Source organism: Mycteria americana, chromosome 1 (assembly GCF_035582795.1).
Source record: "Mycteria americana isolate JAX WOST 10 ecotype Jacksonville Zoo and Gardens chromosome 1, USCA_MyAme_1.0, whole genome shotgun sequence".
Lineage (NCBI taxonomy): Eukaryota > Metazoa > Chordata > Aves > Ciconiiformes > Ciconiidae > Mycteria > Mycteria americana.
Window position 1 is genome coordinate 218,231,218 of NC_134365.1, and position 17,787 is coordinate 218,249,004.

Sequence of the window (17,787 nt, forward strand, 5' to 3'; positions counted from 1 at the left end):
ACAGACAGTCCTGCTTTGAGCACCATCAAAACTACTCAAGCTGGAGTTCAGGCAGAGTACTGGCATTAAAACTTCAATAAAGAGCACTGCAAGGCTTGGTAGTAGGAGCCACAATAACAGGAATCTCTGTTTCTCCTTGCTAGCAGAAAGAAGCTGAGATTTCTTAAGAAGAACAAATTAACTAAACGGGTCTCTCATTTTCTCTGGCAGTAAAGTGCCTTGCCAGTTCAGCACAAAGGCACCGATTTGTTGCCGTCCAAGGAGGAAAGGATGCTGCCTGTGGCTGCTTGACAGCCTAGCACACTGGGTATTCTTCCTCCACCCTGTAATACCAGAATCTGTTTCTGATTCAATAATATTTAATTTTAAATTTGACTGACCTGCTGAAACTGTTCATATACCCAAATTAATTTGGTTGTAATTTAAAGATTGCTCCATAAAACTAGCACTCAGCTTTCTTCTAGCCACAGTGATTGTTTAATGGACTTTTTTTCTTTGCTGAAAAAAGCAGACTCATTCCAAAGCTGCCATTAATCCCTCTCCCAGAAGAGGCATTGGTGTTGAGTCTCAGCTGTCTGCAATAGTTACCTAAGAGCTATGGGCTGTAATTTGTCTTGGCAGGTTAATTAAAAGTTTAGGTGTTATTAAAGCAAAGTCATTAAGATCCCAATATTCCATTTTAGCGCTAAGGTTTATCTAATGCAGAAGTGGAAACACTTCTGCAATACTCTGTGTTAAATTTAAAACCTGGAAATGCACATGTTCAATCCTGTTCACAGTTAAGCAACACTAGAAATAGTTGCATGTTAGCTTATGAAATTGAAGTCTTGCTCTGTAGAATGTGGATTTACTTTCATTTAGTTTGCTTTAGCAGTTTGGGTTTTGACTTACACTGACAACCTTCTGCCCAGAAGAACCTCCAAGTATTCTTCTGAAAGCAACTTTTTTTTCCTCATCTAAGTATTTCTTCAGTTTAAAATTTCCTGTCACAGGGAAATCGGTAAGGCTCTCACAGCAGAAAACTCTTTTAAAGCACAGTCACTAGTTGTTCTTGTTTTCAAAGTGATGCTAAGTGTTCTAGCCAGACATTTCTCTTGACCTCATTGCACTAACATAGGAAAAAAAGGACAAAAAGAAAAAAAAAGGCAAAATATTCTTAATTTGCCTTTGAACTGTAGGGGAACGGTGTGGGTGAGAAGCATGTTGGACTGTCTTTAAAGCAATGCTATTTTTTTTTGTTTATACTCTGCTGTACCTTAATGACCATGTGATAAGCAGAACAGTCCATGATATATCCCCTGTTGACCTTGAATCATTCTGTCTTTCAGTACAAGGAAGTTTTCTTTTGCTATACAGCAAGAGAGGGCTTTGCTCCATACGTGGGAATCACTTTGCCCACTGGCAGCTGTATAGCGACACAAAGCTATAGTGCACAGGAAAAACTGTTTAGGTACAAGCTATGCACTTTGAAACTCACTTGAGATAAGTAAAAGTTTTAGATAGGAAGATGTGGCTTCTTGGCTAGAATTTGGCCAGAGAAGTGCAGCTTTTCTGTACGTACCATAAAAAAACGTAATAGCCTTAACAAGGTGGCACCTTTCTTCTTAGTCTAGATTTCAACAACTTGTTTAAAAAAAAAATCAAGGCAGGTGTTTTGTGTAAATGTACTGTAATGCTTCGGAACCTTTTTAGTGTATTCATGAGGTCTGGCAAGACATGGTTGCTACATTTTAAGTCTATAAATACTATAGTACGGTAGTGTTATAATTTCTGTCGGTGCCAGAGTAAAGAGGATACAGCAACCTGACACAGCGTTTATGAACCAGGGTGTAAAATTGCAATGCCAAACAAATAAATCAAGTCACACGTGATGGGAGCCTTAGATCTATCTGTGTGGGGTGAGGAACCTGCAGAGGAGTTGTGTTGACTGTCAGAGGCAAGCTGCCATTTAATTTGATTTCTGCGGCCAGAGCACATAGAAAAATCTCCCTTTATTATTGCACAGGCATAGGGCTTACAGTAAGAGTGTGTTTGAAAAGTATAGCTGCGATGCAGGAAGAAGCAGGATCCGATGATCTGAGAAGAGGACCAGCAGCCTGGAACTCCTGAATTGTGACTGATGTGCTAATTCTGACCCAGCCCAGGCTCATGCTTCAGCTGCTCACCGTGTAAAACTGAGGACAGTGACATTTCCCCAGAGATGCTGCGAGGCTGATAGAACTGCTGGGAAAATGCATTAAGCATTAATTAATAATCACGGATAATAGTAGAAAGCACAAAATTGATAACAGTGATCGTAATGATAAGTTCATAAAGCCAAACGGTGCAGTCATTCTTTAGGCAAACCTCCCCTGTGAGTAAGGACTCACCCGAGTAAAGGACCATAGCTTTTACTTCAGCAATAAAAATGTTGAATGGAAAGGATGCTGATCTTCCAAGAATATCTGCTATGTTCCAACAGACTGAACTTTTCAGAGCCAGTAAAATCATTGCAGGCTTTGTATGACCATATCAACTGCAATTACTGTGCAGTGCTTGTCTGGAATGATTTGGCCTCCATTATTCTAGTGAAAACTGGAGAAAAATGGAAAAAGGCACCCATATTCCCAGTTTGATAACATACAGTTAATTTCATAAATTGTGAGGCTGGCCATCATACAGTTTTGGAATCTGATATAGCTATAGCTAAATCCACTCAGGAACATTAACACTGATTTTGAAAGCAGAAGATGTTAGTTTAGCTTGTTTTCTAAAAGGATGTAGAACCATCATCACTAAAGAGTTAGGTGGTGTCAAAATGCGTGCCTGTTACATGCCACTGCACGTAAACCTGGGGAGAATATAGCATCGTAATGCCTGTCAGAGCTTATACTTCTGCATAATACAGGCAATTCAGGTGGAGGGGAAAAAAGATTATTCTAGGAAAGTTTTCATCTTTTAATAGCATTTTTATATCACATTCCTCTGAATTACAATGCAAGACATTATAAAAGAATAGACAATCAAGGTCTCTCAATAATAAATTAACCTTTTTGTAAATGACATTGGCGGCACTTTCTGAAATTTCTAATAGAAACACTTCTCTGAAAAGCACCTTGTGGGTTCACCTCTGCCTGATAGTGGTGATTTATTCAGAGCAATCTTGTATAAGTGGAGCAAAATCGTAGGCTGAGGAATCAGCTGGAATCAGCACATCTGAGACAGAGATGTTGGCCAAAAATCTGCTCAGTAGAAGCAAGAAACATCTGAGAGCCTGAAAACGGCATCTACAGAGTCAGAGAGAAAGTGTCTTCCAGCAGCTGTTACTGCTGAGCTCAGGCAAGCTTGACTGTGCAGGACCACTGAGAAATCAAAAGGAGAAGCAGAATCAGCTGTCTGTGAGAGGTGAGCATCTCTGTTTACCAGCATGTCACCCAACAAGCAACAGGAAACACATGTAGAACACCCGTGATAGGATGCAAGGTTTTATCTCACTTTTATCTTCTGCAAGAGATAACGCTTAAGTTTAAGAAAAGGACCGTTGTTCCTCTTGCCCCCTCTACTATCCATAAAGAAAACTACTGTAAGTACTTTCCTCCATCAAAGTGCAAAGTGAGCTGGCGGTGTTATTTATAAGGGGCTGCCAGCACATACAGCACTTTGCAATATACATCAAAAGGCAAGCTCCCTTCCTGCAATAGCCTAAAATATAACCCACCCCCATACAGTCCCTAGGACAGCAGTTCACACACAAGAAGGATACCAACAGAGGAGCACTTCACAGTAGGACTGAGCTTAGAGAGGAGAGAAGAAATTACAGGGCACAGGGGCAAGCATGGGGCTGGGAACCCTCCTTGTGTGAGAGGTGACAAGAATGACTCTTCCTTAGCTCTGAGTGAAAATGCTTTTGTGTTTAGCTTGTTCTTAACAAAGGAAAAAGGAAAAACCTGAGTAACTCAGATTTGCTTCCCTTACTTTTGCTGCCTATGTGTAAGCTAACTTAAACTCTATCAACTTCCCATTCAGAAGGGATGCATAAGTGTGATCCCCTTACAGTCTCAAAGCCATTCACGTTATTTACACTTGCTTTGCTAATGTCTGGAAAAGTCTAAATTGGTTTCATGTAAATACTGAGGAGTCAGGAGACTGTGCAGACTAACATAGGGTGTGATCTGTTCTGGCTTACAGTTTCTTTTAGCTCCTTAATGCCTGAGTTACTTGACTTAAAACTCTACCATGTACGATTAGATCTTCAGGGCGCTGAATGAGGAAAAGTGGGTTTAATGTCCCGGCTACCCTTTTCTGAACTTCTCCTTACACTATATCCAGCGAAAGAGGCTGAAAGTTTAGCAAGTACTTTGCTGAATCAGAACCCTTTAACTGTTAATGAGAATCCAGCTGCTCCATGGACGTGCTCAGTTACTACAAGTGTTGTTCTCCCCTATTGCATGAGTATGGTCATCTTAGCCCTTCCCCTGTTTCACAGAGGGACTTCTGAGCACTTCCACCTTGTGGTAACCCTCTCCAGGTAATTAATTAGCAGCCTGTTCCTTCCCAGACTCACAACTCTTTTCTTGCTCTGCACAGAAAAAGAAATATAGCGGCATATGAGAACCATGGCAGGGAGGAAAATCACAACTTCATTTTTGATGTTATTGATCTCTCTCCTGCAAAATAACAGCAGAGCTTTGCATGCTCGGCAAATAGTTTTTTGCCTTCAGCTCTGTGTATCCCATTACAAGCTCTTGCTTGACAGATACTCTATCAGATGGCCAGTGCCTTTTTTGATTACCCTTTTGTTGCCGCCACCCCTTTTTTGGTGCTTTGTTTCCTGCTTTCAGCTCTTACCTAGCTTCTCTGAGTGCGGTAAAGCCTGTAGGTCTCAGTCAGGTAGTATTTAGAAAAGGTACAGTCACTCAATTCAGGCAGGAGGCAAAAAGGGCATTTATGAATAAATGCCCCAAAAAGGGCATTTATGAATTTATGAAGTTAGGGTTTTTTTGACTTCTGAATTTGGTCTCATGAATGATGTTAGGTTGACAGGTCTGCTTGACTTAAAACTTATCCACAGAGTAGGTTCAGGTTATGGTGCAGCACTGCAAGGTGTCTTCCGTTAAACATCCAGCTGGCCACAGGACTTAAGGTCCTTCAGTGAGAGTTGAATTAGTCCATGCAGGAGGATGGCAAGAAGACAGGAGATTGCCATCTCCATCCTAGCCAAATCCAGCCCAGCCTGATAGGTAGGGTATCACCTGGAGAGCCAGAAATGTGGAGTGAACTCCCTCTGTCTGAGCTTTCTATGAGCTGCAAGAATTCCCCTCTCCAAGCAGGTGTAGTAGTGTGCTTGGTGAGATTTCACTTTTTCATCCAGCCTATGTGTAAATCTAATCCGTTTGCTTTATAGCACTTAATAAAAAGCAAACATAACCTGAGCCAGGATCTGGAAATGGAAGGAGGGCTGTGGGGAGGTGAAACTTCTCACGTTAGTTTGCACTCCTCGTGCCCAGAGGTTTTTTGTTTGCTATTCTTGGTAAAACAGTAGTGATGCTTTTAGATGGATAGTGATACAGCCCTTAAAACTTTAGCACCTGGAAGTCAACAATAGCTTTATCAGTGCCCCCTTATTCTTTTCACCTTTTCCCCCAAAACTGATGAACAGTCTCATTTCCCAGTGAAGTGAGCCAAGGGGATGAGCATGTTCCAGTGTTGGTGTTTATCTCCCTGTCTGCCTTTTTGGACGACTCCTAACAGATCAAACAGTGCTCCTGGTTCTTAAATCCCCTTCAGCTTCAGTCAGTAATGTTTGTACATGATCCTATGGCACACCATTCCCTAAATGTTGCTTGCAGCTTTCTGCCTGCTTCTGCTGGAGCTGCAGTACTTCCAAGAAACCTGAAGTCACACCAATCCTTTCAAATCTACATGTTATTTGTGATGACCTTTTTTCTCTCTGCAAGCGTCTGAAACAATTCTTACATAATAACCCTGCTTCCCAAGCCATAATGGCAGGCAAAATTATTATTTCAGGATTTTTCTTTTGAAGACGTAAGGCATCTCTAATAAAGGGGAAATTAAGGACACATCTCAAAGATAATTAAATAATAAGAAGCCTGGAAAGGTCAGATACTTGGCTGTAAAAACTTCCACAGTGCTCTTTCCATACAGTGTATCTCTTCATTGATGCCCTGTGAGTAAAAGCTGGCAACAGAAAATTACAGCGTGTAAAGCTAGCTTAGCTTTAAAGCAGGGATGGAATAATTTATTTAATGTTACACTTGAGCTTTTTCTTGGTTTTTTTTTTTTGTTTTGTTGTGGTTTGGTTTGTATATGTACTCTCCTCTTTCAATAGATCTTATGATTGCAAGTGATAATTTGGGTGGGAAAAACAGACAAGCAGACACATATTTTCATTTATATTGTACAAAAGAAATTAAGCCATGTTTGTAAAGATTGCTTCTATGCCAATAAGTATTCATCTCGGTAGAAGTTAGACATCTGAATGTCTTTAATGATCCAGATTTTGTCTGGTTTTGATCATGCTTTAAGGTGGTAGAAAAATGAAGGTAGATTTGTCTTTTTGAAAACCTTTGCCTACATCTGTACTTACATGGGCTGGTAGCCTTGAACTTGCTTGTCAGTGTGCTGTTCGCAGGCAGGCAAGTTCTCTTGATCTGACAGAGCTTGTACAAAAGGTTTATTGATTGGGGTAATTACTTTAGTTTTAGGGTCAAGAAAAGGTTTATTTAATACTGAAGTTAAAGCCTTTTTCTTTCTTTCTGTTATTTCTGTCCCTTTTTTTCAGTTCATTTTTTTTCAGAACAGCAGAATTCTGCCTTAATAACACGGCATATAGTGCTATCTGAGGGTTTCTGGAGAAATGTGTAAAACAGTGCATATGGTTTTCGTTTTTACACTTTTGTATATAGCTCTTTCCATGCACCCCAGACTGCAGGCTAATGTAAGCACAGCTTGCTTTATTCCTGTGTCGTATTACCGAGCTGCTAGAACAGCTCTGTGCAGACTTTTCTTTCCATGAATGCTCCCCTGCTAAAGCACAGAAATAAGGTTGTGGGAGTTACTCGTCCACTTTGGCAAACAAAAGGAGAACCCTTTCTGTACTAGAACAACAGACTTTTTAAAGACTTAATTTTCCAAAGGCTGTATTAAAGTCTATGTGCTTGCATGCAAGACCACGAAAGAGAACAGAAGCCAATAACATCGGTACCTCGGGAGTTACCGGACCTATCTCTCCTTTTGCATAGGGGCTGAGTGGGATGAGAAGGACATAGTCTGTACAGTAACTCCTGGCGTACGTTGACTTTTTAAATGATAACGGCTGCTCTGTGTATTAGATGTGTGACTACTTTCTTTTTCTAAGTGCTACAACAGTCTCAGAAAAAGCATTACATAAATTATGTTAAACTGATTTCTAGAGGGCTTGCTGGGGGCTCTGAGAAGGAACGTGATTTGACCAAGTTTGTGCAGCGAGTCTGCCAGAGGCAGAAACGGAGCCATAAGTTCTGCTTTTTCTCTGGCCCTGCTCAGAGACCACTGAGAGCTCAATGCAGTTGCCCGAGTACAGGCATCTAGTGGCACCTGAGATGCCCCGGGGAACTGAGGGGCATCTCTGCAGGGGGGTAGGTCTGACATAAAGCCTAGAGGAGACTCAGGCCCTTCTGTAGGAGTGGCTGCAGACCAGGCATCATACTTGAGGGCATGTCCCTAGCACCAGGCACCTACCTAATTGAACTTCAGACATCAGTCATTCCAGCCAGTACATCCTCATTTATCAAGCTGGATATATTTGCTAAAGGCTTTGTATAAAATGAAACTTGATCTTTAGTGCACCCCAAATTATAACATTGCCAAGGTTTCATGGCATTTGTTTGACCAAATGAGATCACGTTTGAGGTCCTCTCTCTGTGTGTATGCAAGAATGGTTTGCTTTTTTTTCCCCTAGAATACACCAGCTTACAACATCATTTAAAATGAAACTCAAGGCCAGCTTTAGCCTTGCCTTGAGCTACAAGAGCAGAAATTGTAATGTACTGAATGTGAAGTAACTTCCCGCTTGCTAGTGCAGGTCCAGAAGTTGAACCCTGATGGCTGAATAATTTTTGTTTCCTGTATTAGTTTGTAACAATTTATGAGAGTGGGAAGGAACAAAAAAAAAAGTCTTTGCAATCCCTTGGGCAAATCTGGGATATGAGTTTCATTTACTGGAGCAAAATTCACATTTAAAAATATTCCAGCTGCAAAAAAGGAAAACTAGGGAGAAAAGAAATGTTCGCAAGGTGTCTTTCTAGATCTCCACAGACTTGTCATACATATGTTATAAGTATGGGATTAAAGTGTTATTGTGCTTAGAAGCTGCATTGTAGAAGGAAGAAGAAGGCTTCAGCCCAACAGCTACTCTTTGTTTAAAATAATTCACTGAATTTTTTTTCCTAGCTAACTTCTAACCTCTGATCACATTTAAAAAGATTTAGAACAGAGGGTTTTTTCAGATGATCAGTGTACAGTTCCTTAAAAACTGTACTTCATAGACCTTTTCATGCTTTTAGCATTGCTCACATTCTCAGGGAAGAAAACAGTGTTCCCTGTATATCCCTGTGAACAGCAGAAATACGTTAGCAGGATTTTCTAAAAGTTGGTGAAGTCAAAGGAGATTTTACCATTAATTTAAATGGTAGTATACATAGACCAGTGCCCAAGTGCTTTTGAAATCCCATTACACCTTATGCTTCAACCATCTGATAGCTTTAGATTATAAGGCATTCGGCACTGGAAAGATTTCTTCTTAAAAAGGAAGCAGTAAGAGAAAGGAATGAATCAGTGAGATAAAGCTCTCTCAAAGGGCAAACCAAATTCAGACCAAATGTGCCATAGGCTTCTGAAATGGTTGGGCTTGTTCTCTTCTTTATTTACTCCCCAAACTATTCCCACTTGGTCCCTGTTTCTGTAGAACAGAAGTTCAAAAATAGTGCACAGAAAAGCTGGTTTTGTAGTATTTCCAGCTGGGCCGGGAGTCGAACGTGCTTGAAATAGTGTGAGAAAGACTGACACGGTTGTGGTGAGAGCCATTCGAGTACCTGGATAGATACCTCAAGCCAGGCCTAGAAGCACAAGTACAGACATCTCAAGGGAAAATGTGTTCACATGATGTACTGTCAAATTTGGCAAACTCAGCAGCTCTTGATGATTTCAATAAGCAACCCAAACTGATCCTGAATGCCAAACCTTTTGTGCTTCACCATCACCTTGTAAAATGATCCAGCCTCTAGAGTCACTGCTGGCTAGAACAGCTATTTGCTGTCAGTACACTGATGGAGATGTGGGGTATCTGCCATTGCAAATTGCTTTTTTTTTTAAAGTTCTTACAGAAAAAGAGTGGAGGGAGAATAACATGCAGTTGGATACTGTGATTACTGTACTTCACTCTGACTATCCAGAATCAGGGTTGATTTAAGGAGTAGTTTAAATGACTGCCTGCCTGTTGCCCTTTTCCTAATTTAGCATCCTTATACCTGCATGTGAAGGTTAGAGTTCCACTGGGATATGAGAGCAAAACAGGGTTATATGCATGGATCTTTAATTAAAACAGACCTCCCAGCCTTCAGAAAAAGAAAAAAAAAATCAAAATCTGGCACAACATCAAGTGGCATTAGCAGTATCAGCATCACACTAGGTGCCCTACAGAAGAGGAAACTGTGAAAGAGCACTCAGAAATAATGACTGAGTTTCCATGATGCTGTCAAGACTTTCACATCCCTGGCTGCCAGGTGTGGATTACTTGAGCTAGAAATGTAAAAGCCTTATAAAACACAAATGAAGCAGAAAAATCGAAATCTCAGCAGGTGAGGATGTACCATAAGAAGGAATCAGTCCTTTCAAACTTCAGCTGGGGAAGGAAGACGAGGAGCACGCGAATACCAGACCCAGCATTTCCACGTTTCCTTTGTTTCCAGGGCATTTTTTTTTCCCCTTTCTTTTTTTTTGGCTCATAATGTCAAAGCTGATGTTTCGAGATATCTGAAACCTCTTTCATCCCCTCTCACCTCCGTGTCTCCCTTGGCATTGTTATCACAATTACAAGGGCAGGTGACAGTTCTCTAGGCTTAGAATCCAACCTACCCTGCAGTGAAATTCAATCGAGTAGCATCATTTCTTTGAAAAATAAACAAGACTGCAAGCTCTGCAACTGGGAAGTAAATTAAATGTGTTCACAGAGCTTCAGAATCTTCTTTGCCTTTCATGTTATACTGCCTGACTTCCTATTAAAATTATTGCTAACGTAGTTGGGGCAGTGACAGGGAGCATTTTGGTGAAAGAGAGATGTTATTGCAATGAGCTTGTAGGTGACAGCTTTATCCAGGACAAGTAGGTCTAGGAGAAAGAATACGTGGCTTGCTGAGGTTGTTCTGGTGCAGCAGCAGAGAATAAGGTGAAATAATGTGGTGTCCCTTCACTCTCCCATGGGATGTAATTCATTGTAGGGTGAGAGGGATGCTGTGCTGTCCTCGTGGCCTTTTTGCATTGATGTGGCTCACAGAGAGGATTTCAAAATTAGATATGAACCATGGAATCTGTCTGCTGCCCTGCTCCATGTGCGCTCCCTCCCTCACAGCAAAGCATCTTCTTTAGCCAGGGGAGCGTGACTAGGCAGAAAATAGGTCAGTGGACAGTCAGGAACAATTTCTTTCTATGTGACAATAAATATATGTATTTATTTGGTACAGTAAACAATTCTCCTCTAAGTATTTGTTTTATCTCCAGATTTTTTTTTTATTTTAGTTACTTTTTTTAAATTAATACATGTGTGGAGACAGAGGGTTGATGTTTATAAGGAAAGGGTAGAACTTTTTATTACGCCAATCAGTACGTATGCAGTATCTCCCTGGGTTGGTAGATTAGTAGATGTGGCAATTTACTTTAGGCTGAACAGCTACATACATCTTCTCACAAGCACAGAGCAAAAGATTTTGAGGCCATTTCTTGTGTAGAAGTGGCGTAGGCTACTAGTTGAAGAGGCCAAACAGTGAGGACACCTAAAAAACCTGTCTCTCTTCTTTGCATCCCACTTCTAATATTGAATAGTCTCATTGGTACAACAAGTTTCATTTTCTTTGAACCTTCATTCCAGAAACCGAGATTAGCATTGATTCATTAAAGTATAATTCTTCTACTGCAGTGCTATTCCTACATGTTTCTGACATGAAACACTGCCAGTTCCAGAACAACTCTTTGAGGTTATCGAATGAAAGAGTTACATTTAAATTCATACAACCACACCGCACTGAATGGCATTTAATCAGTTCTTAGAAAGCAGTGCTGGTGCTTATTAACTCCCAGGAAAGCTACTGCCTTCAATTGCCAGCTAGATAACTATTTTTTCTTTGCCAATAGATAGTTGCCTCTAAATTCCTAGGGAATGATGATGCTTGGTGGCAAGTGTAGGCTATAAAATATTTATCTTTAACACACAATTGTGTTACTGCAGCCTCTAATAGGATTTGGTGTCAGGCAAACATCTGCCTTGGCCTCTGGCCCAAAGATATAGAAACAAGCTATTAAGTTGAAAGTTGCATAGTAAATAAATAAGGCGGAAATACTGTTAAAGTAGCTATACCGCTGACCAACAAACATGGTGAGTATATAAAAAAGAAGTCCATCAAGAGTCTAACAATTTGTCTACCTCCTTAATATGTTTATTGTATTTCATCTGGATAAAGGTAATTCATGTAGGTAATTGTAAGCCAGGCTGACAGATCTTTATAGAGCTCACCACAGTAGAGCTGGCTTTCACGGGGCTTTTTGTCAGCAGCGAAGTGGTCCCCTGAGTAGACCATTAGCCTGGGAGCTTTGTCGCTGTCACAGGAGTCAGTTTATGATACGAAGCAAAGGGTGTATTTGTCTGTGCCTTAGATTACCAGCCTGAAAAAATGGGAATGGTAACAATTAGCAATTTCCTATTGAACTCGGTGATAGCCTTAAATGAAAGATAGTGTAGTGTGAAGTCTTATTATGGGTCTGGGTGGGATCGTGCCAGTTTATAACTTCTCTCAGGGTGAGGAGTGATTGCAGTGGGAAAACAAGCAATGAGATAAAGGTTTCAGCCAAGTTTCCCTCAAAATCTAGCAGCTGTGAGATTACTCGTAACTGGAAAAAGTCCCCTGAGACAAATGGCAAAAATCCCAAAGTATCGTCCGCAGCTGTAAGTCAAGATGGTGCATGAAGTAAAGCTGGTTTGCTCCAGACCATGATCTGTGACTTTCTCTGCTTTGATTATTAAAGCTGTTGAGCAGGAAGGACGTTAAAGAGCACTTCAGAAGAAGAGTTTTGCTCTTGGAGAAGTTTAGGCTTTCACACTTAATGAATGTTCTCCATCTCTCATTTTTATGAATCTAGAAGCACTTTTGTACATCCTCCTTTTTCTGCGTGAGGTAGGCTGGACTAGGGTGGGGAATACCTGCTGCCTCAGACAAGGCATTTCTGTACCGTTCTCCAAAAGGAGACAGTGTGGATCTGAAGGCAGTGTGTCTCATTATGTCATTTATTCCTTCTCTCAGACAAGATCTGGATGTTTACAATATTTATTCCGGAAATGACTTGTTTTTTCAGTTGCTAATTAGATTTGAAGCTGGCAGGACAATTACTTCCATACTCAAGCTTCTGCAATCCCCATTTGAAGCCACACCGCCTTAAGTTTTGCTGGACTGTCCCCAGTGTGAGTTGTTTGCTTTTAGGAGGTTTGCTCCTGCTGCCGTTGATTGTTGGAAGGTGGCATGGGAGCTGCATTTTCAATGGTCTCTTTGGACACGAAAGCAAAACCATATGAAAGCATCATGCATCATCCATTGGCTGACCCTCCAGTTAATAATCTTTGCCCTTACTGGCTGGTGTCAATCAGATCAGAGATTTGTAAGCCAAGAGAAAGTTGTGGGAGTCAGACTGAAAACAGGGAACATATATCTCTCTCTAAAAAAGAATTGTCTATGGTCTCACAGTGAACTTTAACAATTAAATAAAACAAAACATTGTCATGATTCTCTAAAGCAGTTCCCATGGCATTATTCATAAAACACCATATGGAATTTCATATATATTGGAAAATATCCTTATAATTATGTGTAACAGCTTACAGAATAAGTTGTAGAATGGAGACTAGCACCTAGCCATAACTGCAGTGACATGTTTTTATTTATTAATTGACAGTTTGTCACCTCTGTAGCAATGTTGACTATGGACATACTTAAAAGACAGATAATTGCTTTGTGCCACTAACTTAAGGTCTCCCTAAAAGTTAAGAGTTCGATCTCTTCTATCATCTAAGTCCCATTTGATAGTAATTAAGCTAAGTCCTAGCTTCTCCAATAGATGCTTTGATTCTTCATTCTTTCTACGGTTCCCCCATGATGACTCCCTAATGTCTTATGCCAAGTCACCCACCACCTCCTGTTTAATTTGAAAGTTAGGTATTAGAGCAGTGTGCACGGATGCGTGTACGCGTACCATGTGTACATTTCAGAAGGGCCAGAAAGTCAAGTCAGCTCTCCAGCTGGCACAGTCTGCAACCGTTGAAACTAAATTGAGTCCTGGGATGAAGAGAGAGGTTTTTATGGGAAGTCTTAAGTGCATATCCTCATCGCTTTTCAGAGCTGATTCTCAGTAGTGAAGAACTTTTGGGAGTGTGCAGAGACCTTAATTGCCCTGAGTCACACCAGGCAAGTTTGTATCCTTAACTGCTAAAAAATGGTAAGTGGCACCAGCCACTGCAGGGGAAAAGCTTCTTTTAACTTCATCTCATCTCTATCAGGCAGGTTATTCCAGGGCAAAGTGAGCTGGTGTAAAATGAGAGCATGTTAGAAATGTTACTTTTGGCTATATGAGAAAAACAAGGAGCATCAGAGAAAGCAATGAAGTAGGATGAAGGGATTTTTAATGGCCTACTCTATTATTAATAGTATAGGGTGGTCAGGCCATAATTAGGAGTTACTGAGGTGCTTCAGTGAAGAAGGTACAATGGGTTTCATTGACCTGTTTTTTTTATTCCTTTTGTGCCAGTGGTATGTACATGGTATGATGCAGTTAGGGCACATTTGGTGAAGAGGAGTCTGGGAAATCAAGGATTGAGGAGATAGTGATATATGAAGTTATATGTGTGCATATCATTGCATTTTTGTAAAGTAAAATGCCAGATCTGTAGATGAACCACAAAATATACGTGAATTTTTTTTGACATGCGTTAGTGTCGGTCACTGTGGATGGGATCTGACCAATTATAGGTGTCTTTGATGACAATATCTACATCTGCACTAGTTGGAGGAGGAAAGGACGCACCACTGGAGTAAAGTTCATTAAATGGATTCACCCTAAGAGTCAGGAAAGTTTGGTTACCTAAACACAGGTATGCTCCATTTCTGTGATCACTCTGAACTTCTGGATCCCATTAAACATAGTCAGTATACTGGACGAGAGTCAGATGGTTTAGCCTAGAGTAGACATCTAATTGATGTACTGAGTCTTGCCCATCTTGTCCTAGCCATCACAAGTACATCAGCTGAACCACACTATAAATGCAAAATATTATTTCCAGTAACAAAGATTACCCTGTAGCTGATGTGGTGCATTGTTACACTTTGGAACAGCTGCCGTGCCTGATGCTACACTGCTTTTTAGATCTTGCTTTGATTTTTATTACTTTGCATAAATACTATTTATTATATTACATAACTATACCAAGAAAGCTGTATGGGTATTTTACTCCTTTTCAAGGACTCAATTTAGTCCTTTAAAGCAAAAGCTTGAAAAAAGCTTTTAAAAAAAGTTTTTAATATACTATAGTTGTTGTCATAACACTAGGAGTCTGTCCTGCATCAAGCACTGACACAGGTATTCCCATTGACTTCCAAGGTCGTGCATATGTAACCCCTATGCAGTGTTACTCCAGCTTGCAGACCCGACCCAGAATGACAGAGTGATGGTGAGGTTTCATGAAAGTACTAAGTACTGTGCTGATGCTGAACAGCGTGGCCCTACTCCTTCTGCTCCCAGTTTTCACGCAGTAGGAAACAGTTCACTTGTTTTTTTCTCTGCTGCATTAATTTTTTTTTGCCACCTTTTGAGCTTAACCAACTCATTGAGGGGTCTGACAAGTGCCAGAACCAGCACAAGAAGAGCGAGCTTAGACTTGTACCTAGGACGAGAGGATTAGAGGGAAAGGGCTGACCTTTTCAGCAACAGGAGCTGTTAAATCTCCTTGCCGGTCTCAGTATCTTGTTTCACAGTATTCACGCTCTGTATGTTCTTCATATGTGTAAGTACGTGTATGTGCATAAATAAATAATTTTTTTTTCTAAATTTCTGTATATATTTCTTGAAGAAAAGGAGAATATAAACATTGTAAAAAAAGCATAGAGAAAAATGCATAGAACAAAGTTATTTTCATTTTCAGGAGGGAAATTAAAACATCACTAAGTCCTGAAGGTTGTATACATATGGGCTAATATTAACTTTTCATTTACAGGATAGATTTGTGTTTATACCTGCTATTAAGTGAGAGATAGTATACCTAAATATCAGTATAAATGCACAAGGCCTGAGTTGCTGTTTCTTTATTCTGGGAAGCATCGTTGCTATTTGTTCGGAATAAAGATGGTAGGTCAAGCCCAAAGTGTTGACTACATGCTGTGATTGTATTTCCATACACTGGAAAGTGAATATCTGCTTAACTATAGAGCCTAAGTGTTAGAAAACTGACAGCAGTTGCTTGTACCTTCCTTGCTTCACAGAGCTATCCGATTATGAGATGCCTGATGCCAAGACTTAAAACATAAATGCTTGAAACTGTTTTTATTATTTAAAACTGCTGTTGCCCTTTATAAATGAATAAATTACACCACGTCCTTTAAAATGTCCTTCAGAAACCTCTGTTGTTTGGAGAACACTCATCCAGAAACATGCTTCCTTTCATTTGTGATTAGAAACTAATCTGCACATCTCTGCTGCAGCTGTTTCTCTTCACTTGCACCGATAGGAAGTTTACAAATATCTTTGCTACCACAAGGCCTTGTGAAGTACATCTGTGAAAGCGCAGTCATTATTCACATGGCTGAGATTTCCACCCCACTCCATGATAGAGGCACCGCCGCTGCCCCTCCTGTATAACTGAATCCAGTTTTAATGTGATACGCATCTCCCTCAGAGAAAATGTGAAATAATAGTGTGGAATGAACCATGGTATTCCATCATCTTTCCCAGCCCCACTCACATTTACTCAGTCTTCGCTCACAGTTTACTCAAGAAAATAAAATTATTTTCATTCTCTTTTTGATATGTAATGTTTACCAGCTTGTGTTCTTTTATGAAAGACAATTTTTAGCCCAAATATTCTGAATTGTCCTCAAAATAAAAGTGCTAGATCACGTTTTGCTTACCTATTAACTTTCCTTGAAAGATGAATATCCAGTGTTTTTGCCAAAGTTAGGGAATTTAAGATGATAACTAGAAACAGAAGAAAGTGTGGAATAGTCTCATTCCTGTTCCTGTTCCTCATTCCAATATTATCCCCAGCACTTTGGGCTCTTTGTATATTATTGCAGAACAAACCAGAAGACATACGGTTAGAAAGAATCCTTCAACAGGCAGACAGGATGAACTGAGGGTCTGTGTTCAGTAACTTCACAGGGGAACATTTCTATCGTAGCTCAGCTCTGTTTGGCACAAATAAATGCCCCAAATTCACTTACCTGAGTCGACAAAATTGGACCAAAGGTGCATGTTCTGCCATGAGAATGGTGTGTATTGCTTCTCTCCAATAAATTCAACAAGGGAAAATGGTTGGAAAAATAAGCAGGAAGAAAAGACGTTTGGCAGTTTTCAGGTACTGAGTGAGGGACAAAGCCTGGTGGGTGCTGAGCAGCTGCGATTTAATCACAGGATTTGCAGTTGCCCAGCACTAATGTGTTACGGTTGAACCACCCATTGGTGTAAATGGATGAGAGCCGTTTAGCGGAGCTCAGACTAATGCTTTCAGCCCCAAGTGCTTTGAAGTTTCAGCTGTCCTGCCATCCAGAGCCCTCCCAAACTCAGAGGTGTTTTCTTGCCTAAAGAAGTATCTGAATTCTCTTTTCTTTTCCAGAATCAGTGGATAATTGTCCCAGTAATTGCTATGGGAATGGAGACTGCGTGTCTGGGACTTGCCATTGCTTCCTTGGCTTTCTAGGCCCCGACTGTGGCAGAGGTAGGAATTTATACTTGATTAACTCTTCCCCTCTCCCCTTCGGTTAACATTTTTCTTGTGGAAATTATATTCATCCCTGTGCCTTTTGCAAAGTACACCTCACCCAGCTTGGGGATGCTGCACTAGAATGGAAACGGGTCAGACCTGTGGATTTGTTTGCTGCTAGTCATGATTGCTGTGACCCTAGCAACAACACAACCCCCCAGCTGCATATGGACAGGCAAAATGTCACATTGGGAATTTTCTCTCTGGAAGTGGCTTTAGAAAACATGACTTATAAATGTGGCATTATTGTTTGTTTAGCAGAGCACTCTATCATTGTGTGGCACGACCCTATAACGCTACTTTCTTTTAAGACATTGATTATACAAAAATTAAGTACCTTTTTCATTGCTGCGGGCCTTGCAAGTCTGCCTGAGCTATGAGTGATCGCTGGCAGCCTGGCTGTGGGGAGCGGAGCACGGTTAGAGTAAGGCTAGGAGTGCAGTAATGGCAGGAAGAACTGGATACTCTGGCCAAAAGTGAAAACATTGGGACGACTGGGAAGGAGGCTTGCCCCAGCAAAC

General features: G+C 40.6%; 1 protein-coding gene across 1 annotated transcript in view; it reads left to right on the forward strand.

Moving 5' to 3' along the window:
- TENM4 (teneurin transmembrane protein 4) overlaps positions 1 to 17,787 on the forward strand; it is a 355,432-nt gene that overhangs the window by 183,851 nt on the left and 153,794 nt on the right. The window contains exon 10 of the mRNA XM_075491203.1: positions 17,120 to 17,221. Coding sequence (XP_075347318.1) covers positions 17,120 to 17,221 — 102 coding nt within the window. The remainder of the gene's footprint in view (positions 1 to 17,119; positions 17,222 to 17,787) is intronic.